The sequence below is a fragment of the Juglans regia genome, chromosome 10 (genome assembly GCF_001411555.2).
Source record: "Juglans regia cultivar Chandler chromosome 10, Walnut 2.0, whole genome shotgun sequence".
Taxonomy (NCBI): Eukaryota; Viridiplantae; Streptophyta; class Magnoliopsida; order Fagales; family Juglandaceae; genus Juglans; species Juglans regia.
The window spans coordinates 1,345,873-1,371,085 of record NC_049910.1 but is presented as its reverse complement, the minus strand read 5'-3'; the positions used below and the strand labels follow the sequence as shown (position 1 = coordinate 1,371,085).

The 25,213-nt window shown below is 35.5% G+C and overlaps 4 protein-coding genes and 1 non-coding gene across 5 annotated transcripts; 3 read left to right on the top strand and 2 right to left on the bottom strand.

Moving 5' to 3' along the window:
* The first annotated feature begins 441 nt into the window (after window positions 1–441).
* Window positions 442–1,704, top strand: LOC108979663 (probable trehalose-phosphate phosphatase E). Its single transcript, XM_018950374.2, has 4 exons — window positions 442–624; window positions 725–796; window positions 935–1,059; window positions 1,204–1,704. The coding sequence occupies exons 1-4, from the start codon at window positions 613–615 to the stop codon at window positions 1,238–1,240; spliced, it is 246 nt and encodes an 81-aa protein (XP_018805919.1). The 5' UTR covers window positions 442–612; the 3' UTR covers window positions 1,241–1,704.
* An 8,358-nt stretch (window positions 1,705–10,062) lies between these two features.
* Window positions 10,063–11,899, top strand: LOC108979664 (protein FEZ-like). Its single transcript, XM_018950375.1, has 3 exons — window positions 10,063–10,302; window positions 10,706–11,004; window positions 11,098–11,899. The coding sequence occupies exons 1-3, from the start codon at window positions 10,119–10,121 to the stop codon at window positions 11,800–11,802; spliced, it is 1,188 nt and encodes a 395-aa protein (XP_018805920.1). The 5' UTR covers window positions 10,063–10,118; the 3' UTR covers window positions 11,803–11,899.
* A 1,252-nt stretch (window positions 11,900–13,151) lies between these two features.
* Window positions 13,152–13,232, top strand: TRNAL-CAG. The gene has a single exon. It is a non-coding gene; the product is annotated as a tRNA-Leu (tRNA).
* Window positions 13,233–14,175: 943 nt separating this feature from the next.
* On the bottom strand, window positions 14,176–15,854 carry LOC108979666 (60S ribosomal protein L34). The gene is made up of 4 exons (XM_018950377.2): window positions 15,695–15,854; window positions 15,492–15,571; window positions 14,593–14,702; window positions 14,176–14,503 (listed from the first exon to the last, which is right to left on the bottom strand). The coding sequence occupies exons 1-4, from the start codon at window positions 15,771–15,773 to the stop codon at window positions 14,410–14,412; spliced, it is 363 nt and encodes a 120-aa protein (XP_018805922.2). The 5' UTR covers window positions 15,774–15,854; the 3' UTR covers window positions 14,176–14,409.
* Window positions 15,855–16,639: 785 nt separating this feature from the next.
* On the bottom strand, window positions 16,640–20,877 carry LOC108979665. Its single transcript, XM_018950376.2, has 5 exons — window positions 20,323–20,877; window positions 18,871–20,237; window positions 17,490–17,903; window positions 17,086–17,291; window positions 16,640–16,983 (listed from the first exon to the last, which is right to left on the bottom strand). The coding sequence occupies exons 1-5, from the start codon at window positions 20,490–20,492 to the stop codon at window positions 16,732–16,734; spliced, it is 2,409 nt and encodes an 802-aa protein (XP_018805921.2). The 5' UTR covers window positions 20,493–20,877; the 3' UTR covers window positions 16,640–16,731.
* Window positions 20,878–25,213: the final 4,336 nt, after the last annotated feature.

The window sequence follows — 25,213 nt, the reverse complement described above, 5'->3', positions numbered from 1 at the left end:
TCAGAACAAAATTCATCTGGATCCATCTTTGAAGTGGTCTGTTTTTAAGCATATGTTTTTGGAGGACGACAACGACTTTCAGAGCACTCAAACGCTTCGAATGAGACTATGCATGCTGATAGTGGTGGAGGAGATGTAGAGGGAACTCAAACGGCAGAGATCTATTTTCAAACACTCAAACGCAAGGCCACTTTGCTTCGAGTTGACGAGTCTGGGCCTGTGTTCTGGAAAGAGAGATAAAGATTCAAACTCAGAGAGTTGTCGCATTGTTTGAGGGAGGAAGATAAAGTGAGGGATATTTTTGACATTTGACCAAAATTACAGGAAAAATTACATAAACATCCCTTTCGTACGCACGCAAGCCCCAACGGGGGACTGTACGTAGCACGACCCGTTATTTTATTATAGGGTTGGCTAAATGAAAGGAAGGGATTTTAATAAAACGGTTCGTTTTGGAGGTGGTGACCTGAACTGTGAGTTTCACATCTTCCTTCTCTTCTCCCCTCTCCTCTTATCCGTGTTCCTCCTCTCTCTCTCCTCATTCTCCTCCATTCCCGTTTCTGGACTGACAGCACACTCTCTCCGATAGTAGATGACCCGGATCGAGCTTTCATGTCTGATGCGGTTAGTTATTCTCATCTTCCTCGCTCGATTCATCTTAATTTTGTCTACCCACAACTTTCAGAAGTGATTAAACTTTGTCTTCTTTCTTCGTACAACTCAGATGAGAAAGACGGTGAGAAAAGTTGCGACCAATTTTCCCACTGCCATTGTGAGTGGGAGGTGCAGAGATAACGTACATTTTTCAACTTTTTGATTCTTTTATTTTCTTGTTGGCATACTATTTTGCTTGTTTAACTTTAAATTACTTTTTCTTCTGAAGATAATTCGATAGCTTTTGAGTTAAAGAGCATTGTTGTTCTATAATCTGTAGACCTATAGCTTCATACGGTTAGTAGAATTGTACTATGCCGGAAGCCATGGCATGGACATTAAAGGACCGGCAAAAGGCTCCAAATACAAGACAGCGAGTCAGCTTTATAATCTCCATACAAGAAAGTGAGTGAGCTTTTTTTGTACTTTCTCTGATATGTTCTAATGTAGATACTTTTTTTCCAAAGGAGGAAAAAGAAAAGAAGAAGAAGATGCTGATTGAGTTTTTCTAACAATTTTCTATATTTTCATCTTAATTACGCTCTACAGGGTAGTGGTCATGCTGTTCAATTCCAACCGCCAGTAAATTTCTTCCGATGATCGACGAGGTTTATATTCTTTGCAAATCTCACATATACGATTATATGGGTACAACCCTACAAAGAACAGAATCAAGAGGAGTTAGCTAGATCATTTCAAACATGAATTCTCAGGTTTACAAGCAGTTGGTGGAGAAAACTAAAGCAACTCCAGGGGCTCAAGTGGAGCACAACAAGTTCTGTGTCTCTGTTCATTTTCGACGGGGAGGGGAAACAAAGGGGAGACGAATTCTCTTCTATTGCGTTTTCCTTTTCTTTTCTTTTTTTTTTTTTCTTTTTTTAAATAAAAATTATTCTGACCGCAACAAACCACGTAAGCTTGGTACGCGGATTCGCCCGCTAATTCGTCTGTACCTAGACGAACTCTTTTTCTTTTCCGTTTAGGTCGGTGGATTTCAAAGGGTTTCACGTTGGAATTTGAGACTCGGGCTCGAGTAGCTGGGTTCGATGAATCTGGCCTTAGTAATTAGGAGCTATATTGGGCCATTTTATTATATTATATAATATTTAATTTAAGAATTTTTTTGACAAAATCTATGCCGTATATCGCTTTGACAAAAATTCTAAAAGCAATTAATAAATTCTTTGACGGCCAAAGCATTATTTTTCCAATGACAAAAATTCTCAAAGACCAAGCATGATTTTGCCGAGTTCTCCAAAGAAAACTCAGTCAAAAGTTCAAAACAATATAAAATTTAAAAGTTCATTTTAATATATGTAGCTAATATAACTTGATATAAATGTATGTATAAATACATAAAAGACACATTTGCATGCGAGATCGATTCATCATGGATTCCGAAATAAAAATAGAAATGTCCAATATTCATATACCTGAGTATCTGGTGGAGGACATTCTCTCCAAGCTTTCGGTGAAATCTCTGAAATGATTCATGTGCGTGAGCAAATCTTGGTGCGCTCTCATCCAAAGCTCTACTTTCGTTTCTCATCACCTCCATCGTTCACGTCGAACCGGTGCGAATGCATGTCTCCTCATCAAGTGCCTGCAAGACCAAATCACTAGAAAAAATGTAGTGCTTTCCTTGATCCCAGATCACAGTCATGATCATGAAGTGCTTGACTTGCCTCTCAATCTGGGTTATCTTCTGTTTTCCAAGCACGAGGAATTGAAAAATTTGTACATTTTGGGTGCATGCATCAATGGCATAGTCTGTTTTTATGATAACCACTTTCATGGAAACATCATCTTTTGGAATCTAGCCATGAGAGAGTTTAAGGTCCTTATTGCACGTCTTATATCTTATCCACCAGGGGCGAACTACGATGTCGAGGGTCTTGGGTTTGGTTATGATCCCAAAGCTGATGACTACAAGCTGGTAAGGATGGTGTACATCAGGGAGGTTCACTGCCCACTCTATCCTCTCCTAATCGAGGTATACAACCTAAGGACTAATTCTTGGAGAAAAATCGAACTGGTTTTGAAAGCTTCTTCGAGTCCGTGGGGTAGGCCTGGCAGTCGCTGTTCTGAGCTGTACCTGCAAAGAGCTTATCATTAACGGTTGTGTAAATCCATCCTAGCCTTTGACATGAGCGAGGAGATGTTTTGATTGATGTCGTTGCTTGATATGGGCAGTTTAATTTGGGATGTGAAGATTGAGAAGAGTATTGCTATATTGAACGATTCCATCGCTTTGATCGTTCGTTTGGTGGAAGGAACGGAGAAAAGCTTTGATATATGGGTGATGTGTGAGTACGGCGTCTAGGAGTCATGGACTAAGCAGTTTAAGATTGGACCATTTTCATGAGTCGATAGAACATTGGGATTTGGGAAGAATGGTCAGCTTCTTATGGTAGATGACAATGGAGAATTAGTCTTTTGTAACCTCGATTGCAAACAGATTAAGAATCTTCACGTTAAAGGGGACATTCCACATACTTTACAAGTTATAAATTATGTGGAGACTTTAGTTTCAGTCCAGGGAGAGAATTTAGCATGAGAATTAAGCCTAGGGTAATACATGTATGCATATCCAGCTTGCTAAAGATGCAATTATCGATTGATCTGGTACGGTGTTGGAAAACGATGTGTGATTGATAACTCTATTCGTTTTTTCTTGGGTTAAGATGGAATTCAAGAAGCTTTTTTTTTTTTTTTTTTTTTTTTTTTTAGTTTCAAAGCAAAGCAGATCAGCTGTACAAAGTGTGGGATGGATAACGATGATCATGTGGGGGATCAAGTAGTAGTCGATCCTGATGATTTTGAGAGCAGGCTAGGCAGTGAAAATGTAGAACTGCCAAAAGTAATTAATAGATCAGGAAAAGAGTTCGTGGCAATATGCATGGCAGGGTATTATATAGATAATGATTTTTACAAGATATTATTATTATTATTGTTTCATCTACCTAGTTGATCGATCTGTATAAAAGGAAAATAATTGTGCTCCTATGTACATATATTCTCTCGATCGATTACCCTTACTTTGCTTGTGAATATCATGTATTCAAGATCTGCATATGATCATTATATTATTCATATCATGCTAAAATCAAGCTTTTTCTATTTGATCGATCTTTCTCTCTTCAAAATTGGCTAAGTCATCGATCTACCGTTTAAGCATTTACTGGATATTATATTCTTAACGTTTGCTGGCGGCCAACATGCAATTTGATCTCATCGAACATTAATACAAGTTCTCAGTATGATTAATAGGTCGTGTGAACATGGAGTTTTGCATGGTGAGAATCATATAATTAATTCATATGTACGCATGAATAGGCCAGGTTTAAAGTTATTAATTACACTAGTCCACCAAACCAATGTTTGGTTTTAAAATTATTTAATTTGGGGGTACTGATCAATAAAACCCAATTTAAATAAATTGAAGTAAAAGAAATATGCTTTGGTTTTTATAAATTTAATGTATTACTGTGGACTCCAATTTTGTTTCCTTCTTGTCTTTTTTTCTTCAATTTGCTTCCAATTCGCAAACACTATATTAATTTATCTATATATATAGAACGTTAAACTTCACAAGCAATCTGATATTAATATACTTAATTAATTTCCCAATAATCTGGCAGTAGAATACAAATTCCCAATCCTTTTCTCATGTCCATTTGGATTGAATCCATTTCCTCATATCTCAACCAAAAAAGAACAAAAAGAAAGGTTCTGGAGTTTATAAAGACAGCTTTGGAGGTGGGATGAGACACAAAATTTTTATCTCATCTTATCTCATTATTACACATTTTTCAAATCTCCATACAAAATATAATAAACAATTCAACTTTTTCAAATCCTAACACAATAATAATACTAAAACATAATATTTTAAATACTAAAATAAAACACAAAATTCTCATCTCACTCCCAAGCATACCCTTAATTTTCATTGGTAGTTTCCCATTCCAAAAGAATTAGGAAAAATAATATTGGAATTATATATATATATATATATATATAGGGTGAAAGGCCAACCACGATGTATATAAGCTATATGTTTTTTATTATTTTTTTATTTGAGAGGATAAGGTTGAAATAGTAGTACTGAGTTGAAATGGTGAAATGAGTTTTGTGGAGTCCATCTAAGATGAGTTTAGATATCTTTATGGAAAGTTAAAAAAGATTATGGGTCCTGCATGTAAAAATGTGTTGAGTTGAAAAATATTATAAGTCTCACGTATAAAGAGATTTTGAGTTGAGGTAAGTTTAGTGATTTGATAGTTGAGTGTTTAGATATTAAACTCAATTTAAAATTAAATTGAACTGAGTTGATCTCAGTTCAGTTTAACTTTACAAATGTGACAATTAAGCAATTAAGTTTCCTAGTGAGAATGAAGGAATGTTGCTTAATTTCTTAGAGATCTCCCTCAACCTTTTTTTCATGATCATGAGATGGGGGTTCAGTATATATATAAATACTACACTGAAAGCACGAGTAATCCAAAGACATTCTAATTAATCAAGGCATCGGATTGATCTCTTTAATTATAACAGTTTAAAATTTCAAATTTCAGTATATAATTTTTTTTTTAATCTCAGTATATAATTAATAATGGGGCTAGTACTTTATTAACATAGTTGCTAATGGTTGACCATTAATCTATAAATTTTAAACAACTGTGATAATATATATATATATATATGGTGTGTATATATATATATATATAGTGTGTATATATATATATAGTACCTGATCTATATATATAATGTCCAAATTCGTACCGAGCGAGATTAATGAACAAAATTAATAACTAAAATATTCCTTTAAACAAGTTGATCATGAGATGACAACATATACACGTGGCACTTACCTCTCTCTCTCTCTCTCTCTCTCTCTCCCCACAATTCTCAATCGCTAATTACAGTACTACTTCGAATTTAATGTTGCATGAAAATTGTTATATAAACTAGATGATCAGTAGAAATGGCCGTATATTTCGAGTATTTAATGAAGTAGTAGTAAATATTGTATATATGATCCATTTCATCATGTAAAAGTCCTATATTATTATAACCCATCCACACCCATCAACCATGCATGCACTACCAATTGCTATATTCACACATGCATTTCCAAACTATCCCTCACAATCCAAAACCGCACAAGGCCAATCATTACATCAACCATCATGCATCGATTGTCGACTAAACCTCCCAAAGTCGCCAAGCACCACCACTTCAATTACATGCTCACAAATTCTCAAGACAATCAAACCATGTCAATTTTAGATGATTATATAGTATAACTAGCAGTTATATAACGTGCAAAATAACGTGCAAAACACGTTTGCCCATTTATCTAATTGAAAATGATGTATCTAAAAAAATAATATGATGTGTAAAAATAATATGTTTTTTTAAAAGAAAATTAATTAGTTAATAATTTAATGCACATGAGCATGAAAATAAATTTTAACAAGCATTATAATGATAACAAAACGTTACAGTAATATGAGTAATATGAAAATTAAAAAATTTTGAATATTTTTACCATAGTTTTCTTACCAAAATATATAAATTATGTAGAATTCAACCAGAATACTCAACGATCCAAAGAGAACTGAAAAAATACATAATCTTTTATTTCTATATTACTCTCATATTTTTTCATCATTAAAGTAATTATTTTCTATTTTTGAAACTCCAAAAATATTATAATAGTAAAAAATCATTTTATCTAAATAATTTTAGTTAATTAAGAATATTATGAGATTTAAATTATATTAAAAACTCTAATTATTTATATTATTTTACTTTCTTAAAAATATGAGAAATGATACTTGCAGTCGTGAGTGTGCAAGCGTCGTGCAGTCGTTTTAAAAAAAGTGAATAAATATGGGATCCACATGAAAATAAATTATTTTTTTAATAGTGGACCCCACTATTTTTCAAAGCAACTGCACGGTGTTTGTGTATTCCACGACTGTATATAACATTACTCTAAAAATATTTAACAAAACTCTATCATTTATTTTACTGTTTAGCATTGTTTATTACTATTCACGAACATTGTTCATCACTGTAGCACATTACTGTAACATTATTCGGCACTGTTGATTACTGTAGCATATTTCATACTGTCACACTGTTTATTACTGTAGCATTGTGCACTGTTCATGTCGTTTATAGCCACTTTTAAGTCAAAGGAGATATATGTTAATCTATGAAAATAGAGTAATGCTACATACAGTTGTAGAATGCGCAAACGCCGTGCAATCACTTTGAAAAATAATGGAGTTTACTATTAATAAATTAATTTCTTTTCATGTGGGTCCCATATTTATTCATTTTTTTTAAAGCGACTGCACGACGCTTGCACATTCACAACTGCAAATATCATTTCTCATAAAAATATTACAGAAACTATTCATTCGTAAATTATTTAAAACTAGCAGTGGCCAAAAGTGTAAAGCATGTTTGCCACATCTACCTAATTGAAGGAAAAAATAAATTGTGACTCCAAACATTAAAAATAATATAATGCATAAGAATAAAATTACTGTTCATTCATGTTCATGATTTATTATAAAATTTAAATTATGTTGAAATTTCAAATTTATTAGATAGTTTTATTCTTTTAAAAATGTTTAACAAAACTTCATCATTTATTTAATAATGAAAGATTAATATTTTATAAATTAAAGTTAATTTCAAGTGTATGATATAATATTTATATTTTAATTATCTATTTTATGTTAGTTTAAATCAACATTTAAATCTCTATCGTTAGATTAAATCTAGAGATTCAAGATGAAGGGTTGAGATTTAAAATCCCAAACCTAACTTTTTCCCCTCACTTTCCTTTTCTTCCTCTCTCTCCTTCCCCGCACGTCTTCCCTCTCTCTCACCTGATCTCCTCCCTCAAGCAGCCCAACGCCGCCATGCGCCACCCTGCAGAGTAACCGACCACCTCACCGACTTCCCCTCATGCTGGCAAGCAAACCCTACCGTTGAAACCCCTTGGCAGCTCCTCCCTCAGCCACACGCAAACAACCCGAAATAGGTCTTGACGCACGGGTTCTCCACCCTTATGCCACCGCTACTCAGCCCCAACTCCACCAAGCACCACGACCGAGTTCCTTTCATGTCGTGGACCACTTCCATATAACCCACCACCTATAGTTCCTCCCTAGCCCCACGCACGCAGCCCCTCTACAAGCAAGAGTTTCTCCCCGTAGCGCCGCCATTAGACACCCTACGCCACCGCACCACCGGCAACAGCCATTGTCATTCGCCGACGACCCATTCACTTCCTCTTTTCCTCCAGCCGAAGCCCCAGCTCCTTTTATGCCTTCTCTATTCACGGGATCTGTTTATTTGTAATTTGTGTGGAAACTTATTTGGTAATTTTGTGATTTGTATAGTGATTTGTGAAGTGATTTTGTAGTGATTTTAGTGTGAGGATGTAGAGAAGGACATAAAGGATAGAAGAAAAGTGTAAAACAGGTTTACTATTCATTTATGTTCATTCATTTATAGCCGCTTTTAAATATAAGGGGATATGGCGTTCCCACCACCCCCACCCCCACCCCCACCCCTCCGCTTGGAGTAAATGTTTCACAAAGAAAGAGGTTACAATGCTTTTTATTTTGGCTAGAAGAGTTTGACCCATTTTTCAACTTGAGTTGCATGCTTGGGGTTCCAAGCCCTAGGTTTCAGGAACAGACAAGAAAGCCTTCACACGAGGAATGTATTTTGGGAGTGGAGTACCATGGAATCATGGATGGGGAGTTCCCAGTACTTGGCCATTTGACTCGAAGATCTTCACCTATTTCTTTAGGAATTTTGAGCTCAGTACTCAATCCCAATTGTGCTTAATTTGCTTTTATTTATTTATTTATCTATTTTTATGTTTCGCCATTTTTACTTTAACCATTTAAGCATTTACTCAATTATAACAATATTCTCATATTTCATTAATTGTGAACAATTTTGGACTTTTCATATTTTAAACTAAAAACTAAAATCCAAATCATCATTCTCTTCAATTAATTTTATCCAATTGAATACGAATTATTATGTTTAGATCCAAAGCTTGTCAAAAGAAGGAAAAAAATTATGATATCATATGGCAAGATCATTAGTCAAACCTAACACATGATGAGTAGCTGATCTGCTGTTTTCTTACTGTTTGGTTATCTGCATGTCTAATTTCAGCCTTGAGCAGTACTGTTTGCCTAACCTTACCATTACATCCAGTATACCTCGGAATATAAATTCAAGATGCATTTACGTTTTTTTAAAAAATAATTATAAAAGAACACTAGCCTTGAGTTAATCTGTGAATAATAATATTTTGTGAGTCTCATTAAGATGTGTTTGAATATAAATTTATTAAAATTTGTGTTTAAATATATAAAATAGATGGAGACGTGTATAATTGTTTTATAAAAAATTAAAAAAATAGCGTATCCCATGAATAATTAGGTTGGGAAAGGCTTGTCAATCAAACACAGCCTAATACACTCATTCCAGGAATCTTCAATGATCCGACCCAAAACATCCAATCTGACATGTCACGTGTTCATAATGTGGCAGAGGCAATGAAAGGGAATAGAAGCTCAGAGGAGAGAACATTGGAATAGAAATGGCATTTTTTAGGATCCATGACATTAAATTTTTTATAATTTCCTCAAATGGATTTTGCTAGAATCTCAAGAGTGAGTATACCTTTTAGCTTTTTTATATTGGAAATTGATCCATCCTATTGTTTACAAAAATCAATAAAAGAAGGAAAAAATTTTGAAGGGAAAAAATAAAAGTTATTAGTATATTTCATAGGAAATCTGCCTTGTCGTCTTCGATTTTCCTGAAGATTAATGGACACGTTTCTGTGATAATTGAAGATGAAGAAGGAAGTCTGAAAACAATTTTGGTTTTTAATATTCATGAAAGCTGCTGATTTAATAGTCCTCGAGATCCTTAATTTGGATTTAAAACCACACCCTTTGCCACTCCCCATATATGGAGTTCAAGTGAGAACTTCGATTAACAAGTCCATTTGCTTAACTTGGGTTCCTTTCTGGCTGTTGCTTAAAGGATCCAATTAGCTTCAGCTTCAGCTTCTTCTCGGTAAATCATTGAGATTTTTCGTGGGAAAATACACTTTGCATTAGTCACCCTGAAAGGGCGGCCAAAGCTTCGGAAGCAGACCCCTTTTCAGGAAGCATAAATGGCTTTGAACTAAGTGAACTTTAGTTCTCCTTTGTGCTCATTATTTAGTACTGCCTCAAAACTCGAGCTGTTACACTGTTTGCATTAATAGTACAAAGCCTGCTTTTGGTTTGCATTTCAGCAGAAGCGATAAAGACCAATTTCAATGTTTGGTTCAATCAGAATCTAGTGCATATTTCGCGTTTTAAACTCCGTCAAGATTTTTGAATTTTGTTGAAGGAGAGGAAATGGATGAGACGAACGATATTGTCGATAAGGTTGATGATGTGATGTTGCCGGGTTTTCGTTTTCATCCCACAGACGAGGAACTTGTTGGATTCTATCTCAAGACAAAGATTCAGCGGCGACCTCTTCCAATTGAGCTAATTAAGCAAGTAGATATCTACAAGTACGATCCGTGGGATCTACCAAGTAAGATATATAGTTCATCCCCGCTCCATGATATCTTTGTCTGACTTGTTTATGTTGGTTGGGTTAGGTAACTTAGGTTGCAAGCATGGAGGAAGTTTTTCCTCTGTTCATTGGTTTCATCTCTTGTTTTAGATGCCTAGCGACATGAGTACATGGCAAATTTCCATCATTTTCTTTTCCTAGAATATTATATTTTGCTGTTGCAGTTAAGCTGTTTCTGTAGCTATGAAGGGTAAATCAGTCCCATATTTTGAGTTCTGCGATGTTGTCCTTCTTCCTGAAACCTTTTGAGGATAAACTTTCAGAAGCCTTGATTCTTTCTGAACATAGTGGCTAGTACTTCTGATGATTAGTAAATTTCACGAGTAACTCATCATGTCTAATTTTATGTTTCCTTCAAAAGAGCTGGCGGCTACCGGGGAGAAAGAGTGGTATTTCTACTGTCCAAGGGACCGTAAATACAGGAACAGTGCACGGCCAAATCGAGTTACTGGAGCAGGGTTCTGGAAGGCCACCGGAACTGACCGGCCTATTTACTCCTCTGAGGGCACCAAATGCATCGGTTTGAAGAAGTCACTCGTCTTCTACAGGGGCAGAGCAGCCAAGGGGATCAAAACCGATTGGATGATGCATGAATTTCGGCTACCTTCTCTCTCAGAATCAGCACCACCCAAGTTCTTAGATAAAAACATAACTGCAAATGTAAGTGCTACGTAATTCTCCATTTCCAACTATTTCTTCACTGAGTTTTACATATTGTACACTAAAGTCCTTGTTTTCTCATTGGAGAAACAGGACTCATGGGCAATCTGCAGGATATTTAAGAAAACGAACTCCATGGCTCAAAGGGCTCTTTCTCATTCTTGGGTATCTTCACTACCAGAAACTTTGGCAACTGATATGCTCGCTCAGGGTACACACTACAGTCAGTTCAGATCAGAGAACATCTCTAATTGCACGACTGAAACTGGGCCGGCCATGCAGTTTTGCACTAACAATGACTTGCAGCAAACCTCTGCTGCCTGTTTCTCTACTTTTGACATTCTTTCGTATAAGCCCATTAATCATACGGTCACTAGGCCTCCTCTATTCCATGTTTCTAATGGAGAACTTCCCAATGGCTTCCCGTTCTCACCACTCGATGTGTCAGGACCCACCAAATGTACAGTTGATTCAACTTCCATGCTTTTGAATTCTCCCTTAGGTGATGTGACTGATGCCACTGGGACTTTATACTTTGAAGGGCCAGAACAGCAGTTCAGTGGCTTCTCACTCGGTTTACATCAGGAGATGCAAGGCAACATGGGCGCAGGAGAAGATCATGAGGCAGGCCTCAGGAAGAACCCAGATGCAGCCCACAATAACCAGTGGGGAACGGTCCAATCAATTGGATTTCCCTTCAGTTTGCCTTCAAATGATGATTGGAAGCCTAATCTGCCATGGGATTCGCCACCTTGTCCTAGTCTTGAGATGTCCACTAACCATTCCACAAATGAATGATATATACTCGGGAAAAAACAAAATAAAACTTTGGAGACCATATTATAGCTAGGGAGAATTATGTTGCCATTAATTCTGTTTACCATGTGATTGTACAGTTCCATATATTCCATTTATACATTTTAAGTTGTGTTGTTTCTTTTGATCATTTTCTTTCTTTTTCTTCTTTTTCATTAGTCATACGCAAGAGTTTGATCACCAAGACGTGTACAACCATATAGCATGTTGCATGTAAAATCACCAAGACGTGTACAACCATCAAAAGGAATAATCAGAGTTTTGAAAACACGGGTACAAAGAGAAGTTAATCAATTTAAAAACGGCTAAGGAAATGTTCAAACACGGAATCGCCACCGATCTCGAGCCAGCCAAAAATGAAGGAAAATGCGTCCTTCGAGAAGCTGGGTTAAGGGATGCATTGAGGTTGAATAACTTGACTGGGCAGTCTAGATAATAGAAGTGCATAATTATATACACCTTATAGTCATCAGTCTAAAAGTCGGTATCAAATCCAAAATCGTAAGAGTGTTAAGATCCAACCATTAGATCCAAAAGTCTCAAGACTGTTGGAGATTAATTGGATTAAACATTTAACCCTCAAGATCATAACATTCCATCATGCTTTCAAATTTGCATCCACGGCAGTCCACTCTATCGACACTAACCCGATGGTAGTCTTCTCCATTTTAACGACTTCACTCATCTATCTGTAATCAATAATTTAACATTATGCTCATATATAGTATCAAGGCATTTTAATCTAACTTATAAGTTGCCTTATTTGTGACTTGAACTCATGACGTGGTCCATACTCCAATACCAAATGTTAAAGACCCAATCATTACTCTAAAAGTTCTAGACTTGTTAGATACTAATTTGGTTAAACTTTTAACCTTCAAGATTATAACAAAGAGTTAGGAGCAAATAAAGTGACAGTGGATCATAGGAAGCTCTGTTCTCTAGTCATCAGGTTCTATGACCATCTTTTAAGTTTGTTTGAATTTCAAGACTTACAATTGAGCATTTAGGACATGTTTGGATTAAAAAATTATCTCATCTTATCTAATCATTATAACTTTCTCAAGTTTTCAAATCAAATATAATAAATAATTCAATTTTTTTAAATCCTAAAACAAATATAATATTAAAAGATTATATTTTAATAATATTTTATTCAAATTTGAGCTCTCGTTTTATCTCAAATTAACTCATTGTCCAGAAGATGTTATTTGGAAGACTTGTAATAGATTTTGTAGTATTCAGTTCATGTTTTTCTTCGACACTACCTTAGACTTTTAATAGAAACTCCTTTTTTGATAATGGTTAAAATTGCCGATCTCAATAACAAAGTCAAGATGGCCGAGTTGGTCTAAGGCGCCAGTTTCAGGTACTGGTCCGAAAGGGCATGGGTTCGAATCCCATTCTTGACAATCTTTTCTTTAGGGACTCGATTCTTTCTTTAGATTTATGTCCCTCCCCTTTTCGAAAAATCTTCTTCCAAGCCGGTTCTCGGCTGACATGTAAAGCCCATTCGTTAATGAAACAGAATTGAAGTTAGAAATGAGTTTCTCAAAATTTTTCTTTTTTTATTTTTCTTTTCAATAAAAAAATTGCCAACAAGTTCGACACTAAACTGCCCATTGATACTTACATATAAAGCATTCATTTAATGAAATAATACGAATTAAATATGAAAATGATTTTCTTAAGACAACAATATTTTTCTTCTCTCAAAATTTTTCTTCTTTTATTTTTTTTTTAATAAAAAAAATCATGTCAACATAAACACACAGCTTGGTGTCTCAAACCGTTTGTACCTAGGAAGTCAATTTGATAGGAGTTTTATATTAGTCAAATCATTTCTTCACATCAATCTCCCTACAGTCCTCGTTTTCTGTTGGGTAAAGTTATTAACCATAAATCTAACACAAATTGGCAATGAAGAGCTCCCATTCCAGTAGGTACGCCACTAAGCTCCGTTTGAATGTTGAGGGTTGAGGTGATCTAGATAATCTCACTGACCAAACACAGCTGTTCCAGAAACAGTCCATCGAGTGCTATGGGATTTCTTATGACTTCTTTCAAATATTGAACTGGCTCTCCAATTTACATTTTAAGTACAAATAAGAGATCTCAATGGCTCCTTTCTCGCATTTTTTTGGGCAATGGATTACTCGCTACATTTTCCTTGTGCCTTCTTGTTTATTTTTTTCTTCCAAATATTGAACTCCCTCTGCAGCACAACTTCATCTTATCTGTTAGCATGGCAATATTCGATCGACACCGTCAATCCAGAGCAACAAGTTTATAAATTCCAATGCGTTGCAACAATGAGGGGCAACAAATAGAAATACATCTCAAATTCAGAAATTAAAGTAGACAAATAAACCATAAGGCCATGTCATTAAAGAGCAAGTTCTCATAAAACAGTACCACATAAATGATTTGTCATCAGATTGAAGAAAGAAGTAACAACGAAGTCAAGTATCAAACAAAGACTAAAAACCATTCAACACTTAATCAACACGAACCTAATTCAAAATTTCTCTCGACTCTGAAGCATATTTCATTCACTCAAATTTCTTTTTTATTTATTTCCCACTTGTTTCAGCTCTTAGATGCTTGTTTTTCCTTTGTCTTCTGGATTTTCAACACCTTCTTCACAATCTTCTGCTCTTCCACCAAGAAGGCTCGAATTATCCTACAAAAGCAAATAAATTCTCTAATCACATGCTCTAATCACTTTCAAGAAGAAAAAGAACCTTTAAGTGCCAGTTCAAGGTAAAATACCTCTCCCTAACAGCACCTCCAGAAAGTACACCACCATAGGCCCGATTCACAGTCCTTCGGTTCCTTGACAATCGAGACCTCTTGTACTCAGCAGGTCTCAGGTGAGGAATCTGAAAGAGAGAACAATTGTACAAGATTTAATTTAATCATAGATACAATCAACGTAACTTTTACCGAGGATATGAAGATTATAAAATTCAGAAGGTGCAGAGATAAATGTAACAGAATCATCTGAAGATTGAAGACATAATAAAATTCTCTAACAGAAATATACAGGAGAGAGAGAGAGAGGGGGGGGGGGCACTGGTTAAGTAAAGCTCTAAAAAGAAATATTTGACTTTTTCATTAATCACATATAAACTTGTATAGTGTATCATGGTTTATGATGTTTGCATAGCACTATAACAATCCAGATCCCCACAATAACTAATAAATTTGCATCCTTCACTATCACTGACATAGACAAACTTTTCACAAACATAATGTAAGAGATTAGTTTCAAAAAATTAGACAAAAGAAAATGGAGGAACAATGAGCACGTTCATAACAATGCATTCACGGATTATCACATACATCAGAGAATTGTAAATATATCCAAGCCAAACCCATTTTTTAACTAAGCAGTAGCTACAACTAATATCAGAGATTCAGAACACCCAGCCGCATATCTAACCATCTAAAAGTAATCACAACTCCCCTCCCCTCGGCAAAACAGCACCGTAATTGCAAATATTCACAAACAGCAAGATGTGCGTATTTACGACATCGAAAAGACATTTGCCAAATGTGCTTTCACAAATTGCCACATTATGCATAGACTCGAGACTCCAAGAATCAAGATGAGTTCAGCAAGCTCAATTAAACAAATAGAAGCTATATCAACCACAAACGTTACATACCCCTTGGATTCTCTTTCCAGTGACAGGGCACTTGGGGCCACTTGCCCTCTTCTTGGTGCTCTGATACACCAACTTCCCACCTTAAACCGACGAAAAACCGAAAACCCATATCAAAAGATTAAAAATTTCAATTCTAAAAGGGGAAAAAAAAACACAGGTAGATCTTAAGGGAAACAATTCGGGGCAGAGTGAAATGGTTTTACCGGGGGTCTTGACGACCCGGTGCTGGTTGGACTTAGTAGCGTAGCTGTGGCGCTTGCGATACGTGAGCCGCTGCACCATTTTCAGGCACTGTCTGTGCGAGACGCTGCGGCTATGTGTACCTGGTCTGTGCAACGAAAGGCCAAAAGGGATAAATATGATGAAGGAAGCGTATAAATAGGGTTTGGGAACTACGAAGCCCTAGATCTGACGGTTCTGTTGAGTTTGGGCTATACGGCTGGGATCATGTGAAATGTTAAGTGGAGCGGAAAAAGTTTCCAAATTTGTAAAATGGACCAAACACGCCCTTATTTTCAGATTTTTATAGTTTTTCTTTCACCCAAACATTTTTATTTTATCTTAACAAAAAATATTATTTTTACGCATGAATCACTCAACATCGATTGTGCTGCCGCTGGGTAAGGGTAATGGAAAATTTAATACCTTCTTAGTATATTTTCAGGTAAAAAATTTTATAAAATCCAAGAAAATCTTTGCTATCTCAATTTCTCATTATTTTTTTTATTCATATTCCTTTTACCCGCATCTTATGTTTTTTATAGAATGTGAAAGTATTTTTTATAAGATAAAATAATAAATAATAACTGATAAGAAGAATTTCTCAAATATAAAAAAGACCAATCTATATTGAAAAATTGGGAAAGCAGTTCAGAAATACTTTTAACTCAAAATCAGGAGTTGAGTTCTTCATGTCCCTAAATTCTTCTTCATCACCTTCATGATTATGCTGTGATTAAACCCTGAGAAATGACGGACAACAGACGCGAAATTGGTAGGTCATAGTGGGGGCCTCAGCTTGTTTCACGCAGCAGGGCTGAACTTTTTCCCCTCTGAACACACATCTTTGTTCTACCATGGATTGCTCTTTTTGCAGAATTTATAACGGAAGCAATAGCAATTGGATAAATAAATCAGAGCTCCTGATCTTGAAGTGAAAGATGGCAAGAACTTTGCCAAAATTGTTATTGGAGATGATCTCTAATTATGTACATGTAAGTGCCCGACAAAGCTAATACTTTCAACATGGAAAGAGCAAGAAGGTTGGTTCTATGCTCATCTTTCGGTTCACAAAACTAATCTGACTTAATTTACAGCGACACCAACCTAGTTGGTCTGTTGTTAGCCTAGACATGTTCAAGACCCTCGACACAAGTTTCATGTCAACCTGAGAGAAGAAGAAATGGTGATCTATGCCGTCTTCTTGATGCTTTTGGAACTTCTTTAATATGCAGCTTCCACTCTTCAACATGTCCCTGAGCTTCTTCTCTTTCTGAATTCCCAATTTATAAAAAAAAAAAAAAAATTAGAAAAGAGAATGAGCATTTGCGGTTTGACAAAATAAACAAGTAGAAGATGGGTGAAGAAGCTAAACCTTTTGAAGATCTGTTCGAACTTCCTTCAAAAGCACTGAATCTGCAGGGTCTTGGAGCTCAACCTGAGTGTCCCTTCGACTGCTTGCATCTTTATCAGCTCGGATGAATTTCCAAATGATTCTCATCGATTCTTCCAATATCTCTATAACAATGTCAATTGTAATTGCACCATCATCTCTCCCTCTTCTTTCTTTCTTTCTGTCCCCTGTAAGTTTAGGCCGGTTTAATTTTTCTGGCTCCACTAAGTCAAGATATAAGCAGTTAAAAGGGTGCTTATGGCCCCCATCAAGATCAAATGGGACCAACAATCAAAGATGAGGGGCAACCAACTACCAATTTGTACTTCAATATCTCACAATAAACAAAACTTGTAAAAAAATCTCATTGTTTCAAGCGTTCTCACCTCTTATCACTGGTACTTGAAGAAGATTACGCATAAGACATCGATTCTTGACATAATTCTCAACCCTTGGCCCTTGAAAATGTTCATTTTCTATCAATCTTTGCAAAAGCACTTGAAACTGTTGAAATTCACCTGCAACTTCGTTGTACGGATGTAGTCCATACGGGTCAGACTCCCATAATTCTAAGGCCTTCTCATATTGCCAGTGAAGAATTTCCCAAGAAAGGCACAACTGCCCAATATAAACAACTTCCAAATCACTATGCAAGTCTCTAATGAACTTCATCATTGGATCAGATTCTGACTTTTTGCGTTTGCGAAGCCAAAGGTTTTGTGAAAGAATGGATGTGATTGCTGGAGCTGAGGATTTGCGGCTTGGAAACGATTGAAGTGGGTCCTTTGACGCCAGAAAACCTACCAAAACATCATGAGTGATGAGACACATGATATGTGGATCCCTCACATAGGAACTAAAATAATATTCTGATAATAGGGCAACAATACATTGAGCATAACCCAAAAGTACTCACTTTGATCAAGTGGTTATAATATAAACATAGCTTACCCAGCTTCTCCGGCATTTTAAGACTAGTTTATTCACAAAAGAAATCAACTCAGAAGAAGGGTTGGTGGAGCATTACAGTCAGTGTTAGATGTATTATATATGGGGCAAGCGAAAAAATAGAATTAGGTAGTTTCATTCATTCCAAAATAAGATCGTCCATTAAATGAAATGGTGGTGCTAAGGCCTAAGTTGAAAGTTCAGCTGGCTAGATCTTACCGGAGACCGTGGATGTGCGAACCTTTAACAAACCATTGTTTTTGGATTCAAGCATAAAGAAAAATGCGGTAGTTCTATATGCAACACGTTTAGAATGTTTTCAAATAGAATATATAAACTGCTTAAAGAGAAAGGGGCTGCTCCTCGTATGGCACTAATTTCAAAAGTACAGAAAATTCAACTGCCAGGAGGAATTCCTTGAATTATTCATATACACGCACGCACATTTCTTTCAATTTCAAAGAAAAAGATAGGAAAAAAAAATAAAAAATAAAAAAACAGAAAACTCCCCATAAAAGAATATTAATGTAGTAAGTGACATAAATCTCTCTAATACTTGGTTGGGATCTGAGAAAATTCATCATTCCCCCATGCCCATCTAACCAGATTTAGTGGGTCCTTGTCAGCAACTTAATAAATTGACAGAGGATGGTTGTGTGAATCATGTCAATTAATTACTACTTTATTATGGATAGGCTTTACCTACAAATCTTTTATGAAAAGTTTATGTTCATGATTAACAAAAAAATGTGGAAGTTCATCAAGAAGATCAAAAGTTAAAAATTACAAGAAATGCTGTAATGGGAAAAGGTGACTGACCTATCGCATACATCTTCTGGTAATTCAAGATATCGAATTTCCGCATTCGTTCTCTGTAACTCTTGTAGAACTTGTAAAGCTCACCCATTCGATCTCCATGCTGGAACTTCTCGTCAATCTTCCAAGGTCTTAAATCCTCGATTATCTTTGGACACTCGGAATCCTCGAGAATGGTGGGCAGGCCTGTTGCTCTGACTTTTTTCAGCTCCATCCTCAGCTGCTCTATCAAATCTTGATGTTCCCACAAGGTTTCTAATCCATTTGGATCCTCAGAATCCCACTCCGATGAACTGTTTAAATTAGGTTTTTCTCCCATTTGTTTTCCTTCTTTGCCACCAAAATCTTCATCCTTGGAACTACTTTCGCTATTAACTGAATTCTGCATATCAGACTCTTCTAGCTTTCGCAGCTCTTCCAGGATATCATTATCTTCACCTTCAAAGTCTTCTGGACCATAGCCAGTATTCAAGTTCTGCGAGTCCGTGTCCTCCAAGTCCAAGTCTTCCTCAGTTAAACCTGCATCCCCTCCTTCGTGCGTATCTTCGAAATCTTTCTCTGACAAAAATAAATGGCTGGTCAAAGCAACTAATTGACTCGTAGCTAAACTTGAATCAACAGAGTCCAAGTCAGAATCTGAAGCAATGTCTTCCTTTTCTGAAAGAAGCTTATCTTCGACCCAAAAATCATTCCTCGACTCCTCCAATTGTTCTCTCCTAGAATGAGAATTATCAGCAGACGTCGAACCCTCTAGCTTCTCAGACACCACGGGGGTCTCAGAAACTTTTTCATGAACAATTTCTTCTAATGAATTTTGCTGCATAGAATCGTTTTCGGAACTCGCGCTACTTTCAATCGAATGATTAGTTGAAACGGCATAGAACTCTTTGACTGTAAAGCTTACAGCTTTGGGTTCCTCTAAGAAGTGGCTAAAACACTTCCCGGACAAGAACTTATATTTATTGGTGTTTGTAGGGGGAGCGGTACTATCTAAACCAAGGGACTCACTATTCCCTTTATCCAATCTACCGATTTCTTCATAAGTCGGAAACCGGAATTTGAACTCACACTTTGGGGTTTCCGACTCTATTGCATCCAAACCATCGTACCCAGCGTGCCTGCTAGCAAAAATTTCAGAATACGCTAGTTTGGCCTCCGCTTCTGGTTCCTTATGATTCGAATAAATTTGGTTGCTTTCCTGGAAACCAGTGCTTGAGTAATCCGGATATTCCGATGCAAAAGTTTCATACCCTGCACCCCCATGTATAAAAATCCCGGAATATGCTACCTCAGACTCCTCTTTTGGCTCATTACATTTGGAATTAGATTGATTGCTTTTTTGAGAACATATTCCTTCAGTTCTTTTGTCTCTGTAAATAAAGGAAAACAGAATCATTCGTTGAATATTAAGAATTATAAGTATATGTTGGAAGTCAAAAGAAGTTTTTAAAATACCTGTGGAAGACTCTGTTCAGGAAACCGAAGAGAGTACAGCAAAGGCTGGAAACAGAGGCCAAGAGAAAGCCAGCAAAGAGAACTATCTTTGGATAGAAAACCCCTTTTACAGAATCCATATCGTACAAATAAAAGTGGGTTTTGGGTACAAACTCCATAAGGCTACCCATGAAATAAAACCATCAATCTCTGTATTCATTTTGAAGCAAAACGCAGAAGAAAACAGAGGAAGTCATGGAAACTCTGATTCCTGCTTTGAAATTTCCACGCAAAAAAAAGGACCCGTTACCCGTAAAATAGCACTAATTCAACCTGAGATTTCAGTTTTGCATGGATATCCGACTAGAAAGGAAGTTGAAGTTTGACCTAATTACAGAGAACCGGACGGAATTGACAGCGAAATGAGGGGGAGAAAAGTACATGTCAGCTACTGGGATTGAAGAAATCTTTTGGTTGCTTAGAGCCCTTGCATTTCTGAGGACCGTTATGTGATATAATACAGAAGAATCATCCGTTGGAGAGAGAGAACTGGGTTTAATTGAAAGTTTACGTCTTAATATACATATTCCTTTTTAGAGTTAAAGGAGGTTGAAAATTCAGGTCGGTGTGTATTTATTGGTTGTGGGAAATTTCAGCTAGGACTGTTTAGAGGTGTGAAAACGGGGCCAACCTACACAATAGCTGCGGTGGGTGGTGGGAAAGTATCCTCGTTTTTTTTTTTTTTTTTTTTGGGGGAAGGGGGGAAAGTATCCATGACCACTAATCTTGCGTCGCAGATAATAAAATAATTGTTTAATAGTTTTAAATTACCGATTCATTCATAATACCAAAGAATGTCATATTTTTATAATAATATTTATATAAATTCTAATATTTTGTGATTGGATAAAAATATTAAGGAGATGTTTGGATTTAAAATTCATCTCAACTCATATTATTTTATTATTACAATTTTTTTAAATTCTCACACAAAATATAATAAACAATTCAACTTTTTCAAATTCTAAAATAATTTTTCTAAATTTTTATACAAAATATAATAAATAATTTAACTTTATTTTACTATTCACAAACTATCTCAATCTATCTCAACTCATCTCTGAATCCAAACATCTCTTTAAGTCATTTATTTGTAATTGGAGAGCACTCGAGAAAGAGGGTGAAAATTGAAAAATGACCTTTCAATTGATGCCCGCAGTTCATTGTGCAATGAGCAGCTTCTATTGGTTTCTATAGAAGTATACTCATCATCTCAATTCTTTTATGGCAAACAAATTTAATTTCTATAGCTGCATTTTTGTTTGTAGGACTTTGTGAATGGTTGAATGAAGTTATTTTTGGGTAAAGTATGAACCAAAACTTATAAGTTTTATGGAGTATGCCTTTAGAACAATCAAGAAATTATGGGAATCACAAACCTGAAATTCATTCATACACTTTGTACGATATTAAGGGACGGAAGAGTTTTGTGGTTCAGAGCCACCTAATTCTGAACTTCTTCACCTTCAAGAAACAAGGCAATAAATAACTTCTATTGCATAATAATAACTTATTCTAAATCGAAATTTTCACTTTTTTCACGAGAAAGAAAAGAGCTAATAATGTATGATATATTGGTCCTTTTTTCTCAATTCTAATTGGTTAATATGGTGGGGATGATGAGGTGTACTTACAGAGCACTCCCAACAGGTTATGTGAAACTCCTATTTTTGTATAATTTGAAGAAAATAATCTAAAAATAACATCTAACGGATGATCTATTTCATCTGTAATTTCTAGTTGGTTAGCGTTACCGCTACATCTAGCGGTAACTATTCACAATTGTAAATAATTTTTTACTCATTTCTCTCTCATTTGCTCGTCTTCCACCCAACGTTTTCCACACACTTTGTACCTCATTTTCTTGTGTATCTCCTATACTCTCCTCTGTAACGTTAATTTTAATATCAAATATATATAATAGATTATACAAAAATATTAAATATATATACTCTCATATGCTCGAAAATAAATTACCCTCTAATTTGGATTAATTTCATTATATAATCTCTTTTTTTTATTTTTTGAATTAATTTATATTTTGGTTTAATTTATAAATTTAGATTAATTTAAAATAAAACATAATTATATGATATTGTATATGGAGATATATTACAAGTATTAAAAGATACGAGGATATTATTGATAGTTTAGAGAACATATTTGAAATGAATAAAAAAAATTAAAAAATATAATATTTAAATGATATGAAGAAAAAATAGATAAGTTTATGTATGATATATTATAAGAGTCATTATGTAAAAAAAAAGAGAGTTTTGATTATATATTTTAAAGAATATGATGAAAAATTTATTAGGAGTGCTCTGATATTTAAACTCCATGATTACATTTGGAAAAAAAGGTACATATAAGAGCTGGGTCATGATATTTTTAAACAAATTTCGGAGTTGGAATTGCAAAACAATCAAAGTGCAAATTAGATTGATCAAATAAATGGCTTTATACTAAACACAACATATATTATATTTTTGAGGTATTATAATTTTCTTGACACCATGGTACTGATGAATCGATGATCTATCTATCTGAGACTCAGTATCAATATGTAAGAGGCCATGGGAACTGGACTTCAGGCCCAAAAGGTGGCCTCCAGCTCCAGCGGATCAAATATAAATTCCAATGCAGCATTCTTGTTTGGGACATCCCGACATTTTCCAAGTCAATCAATGTCCATCCATGTTCACCAAGTCAATTTTGGTTTGATTTTAGGCAACCCATCCAAAATCCTATACACACACATTTATATCTTTTTATACTTAAAAGCGCCTATTGCTAATGAACAGTATAAACAGTAAACTTTATTTTACGTTTTATACTTCTCCTTACGTCTCTTTGCTTTTTCATAACAAAATATAATAAATTTTAGCAAAATCTTCTCCTTACGTCCCTCGTCACAACCATAAAATCACAAAAAAAAAAAGTCACAAAAACACCACACAGGATTTATAAAAATGACAACAAAGATCGGTCAATTAGTAAAATGAATGTACGCGCACTTTGAATCAGTTTTTAGAAGAAAAATTCAAGAAAACACCAATGACAAAAAGGACTAAGAAAAATTCCAGCAAAATGTTCTCCTTACGTCCCTCTACTTCTTCACAGCAAAATCCAACAAATTCCAACAAAATCATAGCCACAAAATCACCAAAAAAAATGCCACAAAATCACCACACAAGATGTACAAAAATGACAAAAAAAAGAAAAAAGAAAAGAAAAACTCCTTACATCGCTCTCAACTTCCTCACAACAAAATCTAGCAAAATCGCAGCCACAAAATAGCCACAAAATCATCACACAAATCACAAAATCATCACACAAGATGTACAAAAATGACAACAATAAAAAACAGAGAGGGAGAGGGCTACGGGCTTCGGCTTGTTGCGGGGGGAGAGAGAGAGAGAGAGATGTATGTGGGGAGGAGATCGGCGTAGGGAAGGTTGTCGTTGACTGGGCTTGGTGGTGGCGCGGTAACGGCGGCCGGCGGCACTAAGAGGAGCCGAGAAGAAGAGAGATCGAGAGAGAGAGGAGCGTGCGACTGGAGGGAGGGAGGAGAGAGAGGGAAGAGGGAAAAGTGAGAGAAAAAGTTAGGGTTTGGGGCCGTCAATGACTAGGCTTTGTGATGGCGCGATAACAGCGGCCGGCGGTGCTGGGAGCAGCCAAGGAGAAGAGAGATTGAGAGAGAGGGAGGCGTGCGGTTGGATGGAGGGAGGGAGGGAGCAGAGAGAGGGAAGAGGGAAAAGTGAGAGAAAAAGTAAGGGTTTGGAGTTTAAATCCTAGCCTTTCATCTTGAATCTCTAAAATTGATTCAACAGTTATTAAATTATTAAATTATTGATTAATTAATTTTATTTAAAAAATCATATTATTTTTTCATTTTGTGAATATTAGTCATCTCTAATTTTTAAAAAAGTAAAATTATATAAATAATTAGAGTTTGATCATAATTTAAATATGTTAAATTATTATGATATATTAGGCAAACGTTCCTAATATATATGTTAAATTAAATAACTTAATTAACTAAATTAAGCAAACGTCCCTTGGACGTTACCTACTACTAGTGTACATATATATATATATATATGTATAAGTATTCACGTGTTCCGTGGATTCTAAACCAACTTATGAGATATATAAAATAAGTGGATTCTGAACCAACTGCTTAGGTATAAAAACAAAAAACACAAACAATTTCTCTCTAAAACCGCGTGGAAGAGAAGGTCAGTCAGGCTCCTGAGAGATCTCATCTAGCCAATAATAATAATAATATAAGTTTCAAAGGAAGAAATCGAAATTGGAGATTTCTTAGACAATTATTTAAGGAATCTCATGTTCTAACTTCTTACTTTCGGACCTCAAATATATCATGATCAGATGGAGACAAACGACGCTGCCCATGCCAATCTGTGTCAACCTTTTCGTGCACGATGAAGACGAGGATCTGACCCAACAATTGCTGATAAAAAAAATAATTAAAACAGAGCCAGCCCTATTCAAAACCTTCTTCCCTTCTAGACGTCCTGATCAGCAAATTGCCATGGAATTGTTTCAACTTTCAAGGCCTTGTTATCTTTCTTGCATAGTCCTAAAAATACTGAGGAAATAATAACTGCTCTGGCCTTGTTATTTATTTATTTATTTATTATTTAAAGAGAAATTGGTATCATTCTTTCTTTAGATAAACTTACGGATATATTCTGGGATGTTCTCGTATCAAAGTAACATCATAAACCAAAATACTACATTTAGAGCTCCACTAGTATACTATTTCATTTTGTGATTAGTTTGGTCAACACTATTGTTGTTACTCTCTACAGACAAACGTCCAAGA

Coding starts and splice junctions, on each gene's coding strand:
- LOC108979665 (XM_018950376.2), bottom strand. CDS start 20,492: ATGGGTAGCCTTATGGAGTTTGTACCCAAAACCCACTTTTATTTGTAC. Junction 17,904..18,870: donor CCAGAAGATGTATGCGATAG/GTCAGTCACCTT, acceptor ATGTTTTGGTAG/GTTTTCTGGCGTCAAAGGAC. Junction 17,292..17,489: donor TCAAGTACCAGTGATAAGAG/GTGAGAACGCTT, acceptor CTAAACTTACAG/GGGACAGAAAGAAAGAAAGA.
- LOC108979663 (XM_018950374.2), top strand. Junction 797..934: donor GTGGGAGGTGCAGAGATAAC/GTACATTTTTCA, acceptor TATAATCTGTAG/ACCTATAGCTTCATACGGTT. Junction 1,060..1,203: donor TATAATCTCCATACAAGAAA/GTGAGTGAGCTT, acceptor TACGCTCTACAG/GGTAGTGGTCATGCTGTTCA.
- LOC108979664 (XM_018950375.1), top strand. CDS start 10,119: ATGGATGAGACGAACGATATTGTCGATAAGGTTGATGATGTGATGTTG. Junction 10,303..10,705: donor CGATCCGTGGGATCTACCAA/GTAAGATATATA, acceptor TTCCTTCAAAAG/AGCTGGCGGCTACCGGGGAG. Junction 11,005..11,097: donor ATAAAAACATAACTGCAAAT/GTAAGTGCTACG, acceptor TTGGAGAAACAG/GACTCATGGGCAATCTGCAG.
- LOC108979666 (XM_018950377.2), bottom strand. CDS start 15,773: ATGGTGCAGCGGCTCACGTATCGCAAGCGCCACAGCTACGCTACTAAG. Junction 15,572..15,694: donor CCGGGTCGTCAAGACCCCCG/GTAAAACCATTT, acceptor CGTCGGTTTAAG/GTGGGAAGTTGGTGTATCAG. Junction 14,504..14,592: donor GGAGGTGCTGTTAGGGAGAG/GTATTTTACCTT, acceptor TTGCTTTTGTAG/GATAATTCGAGCCTTCTTGG.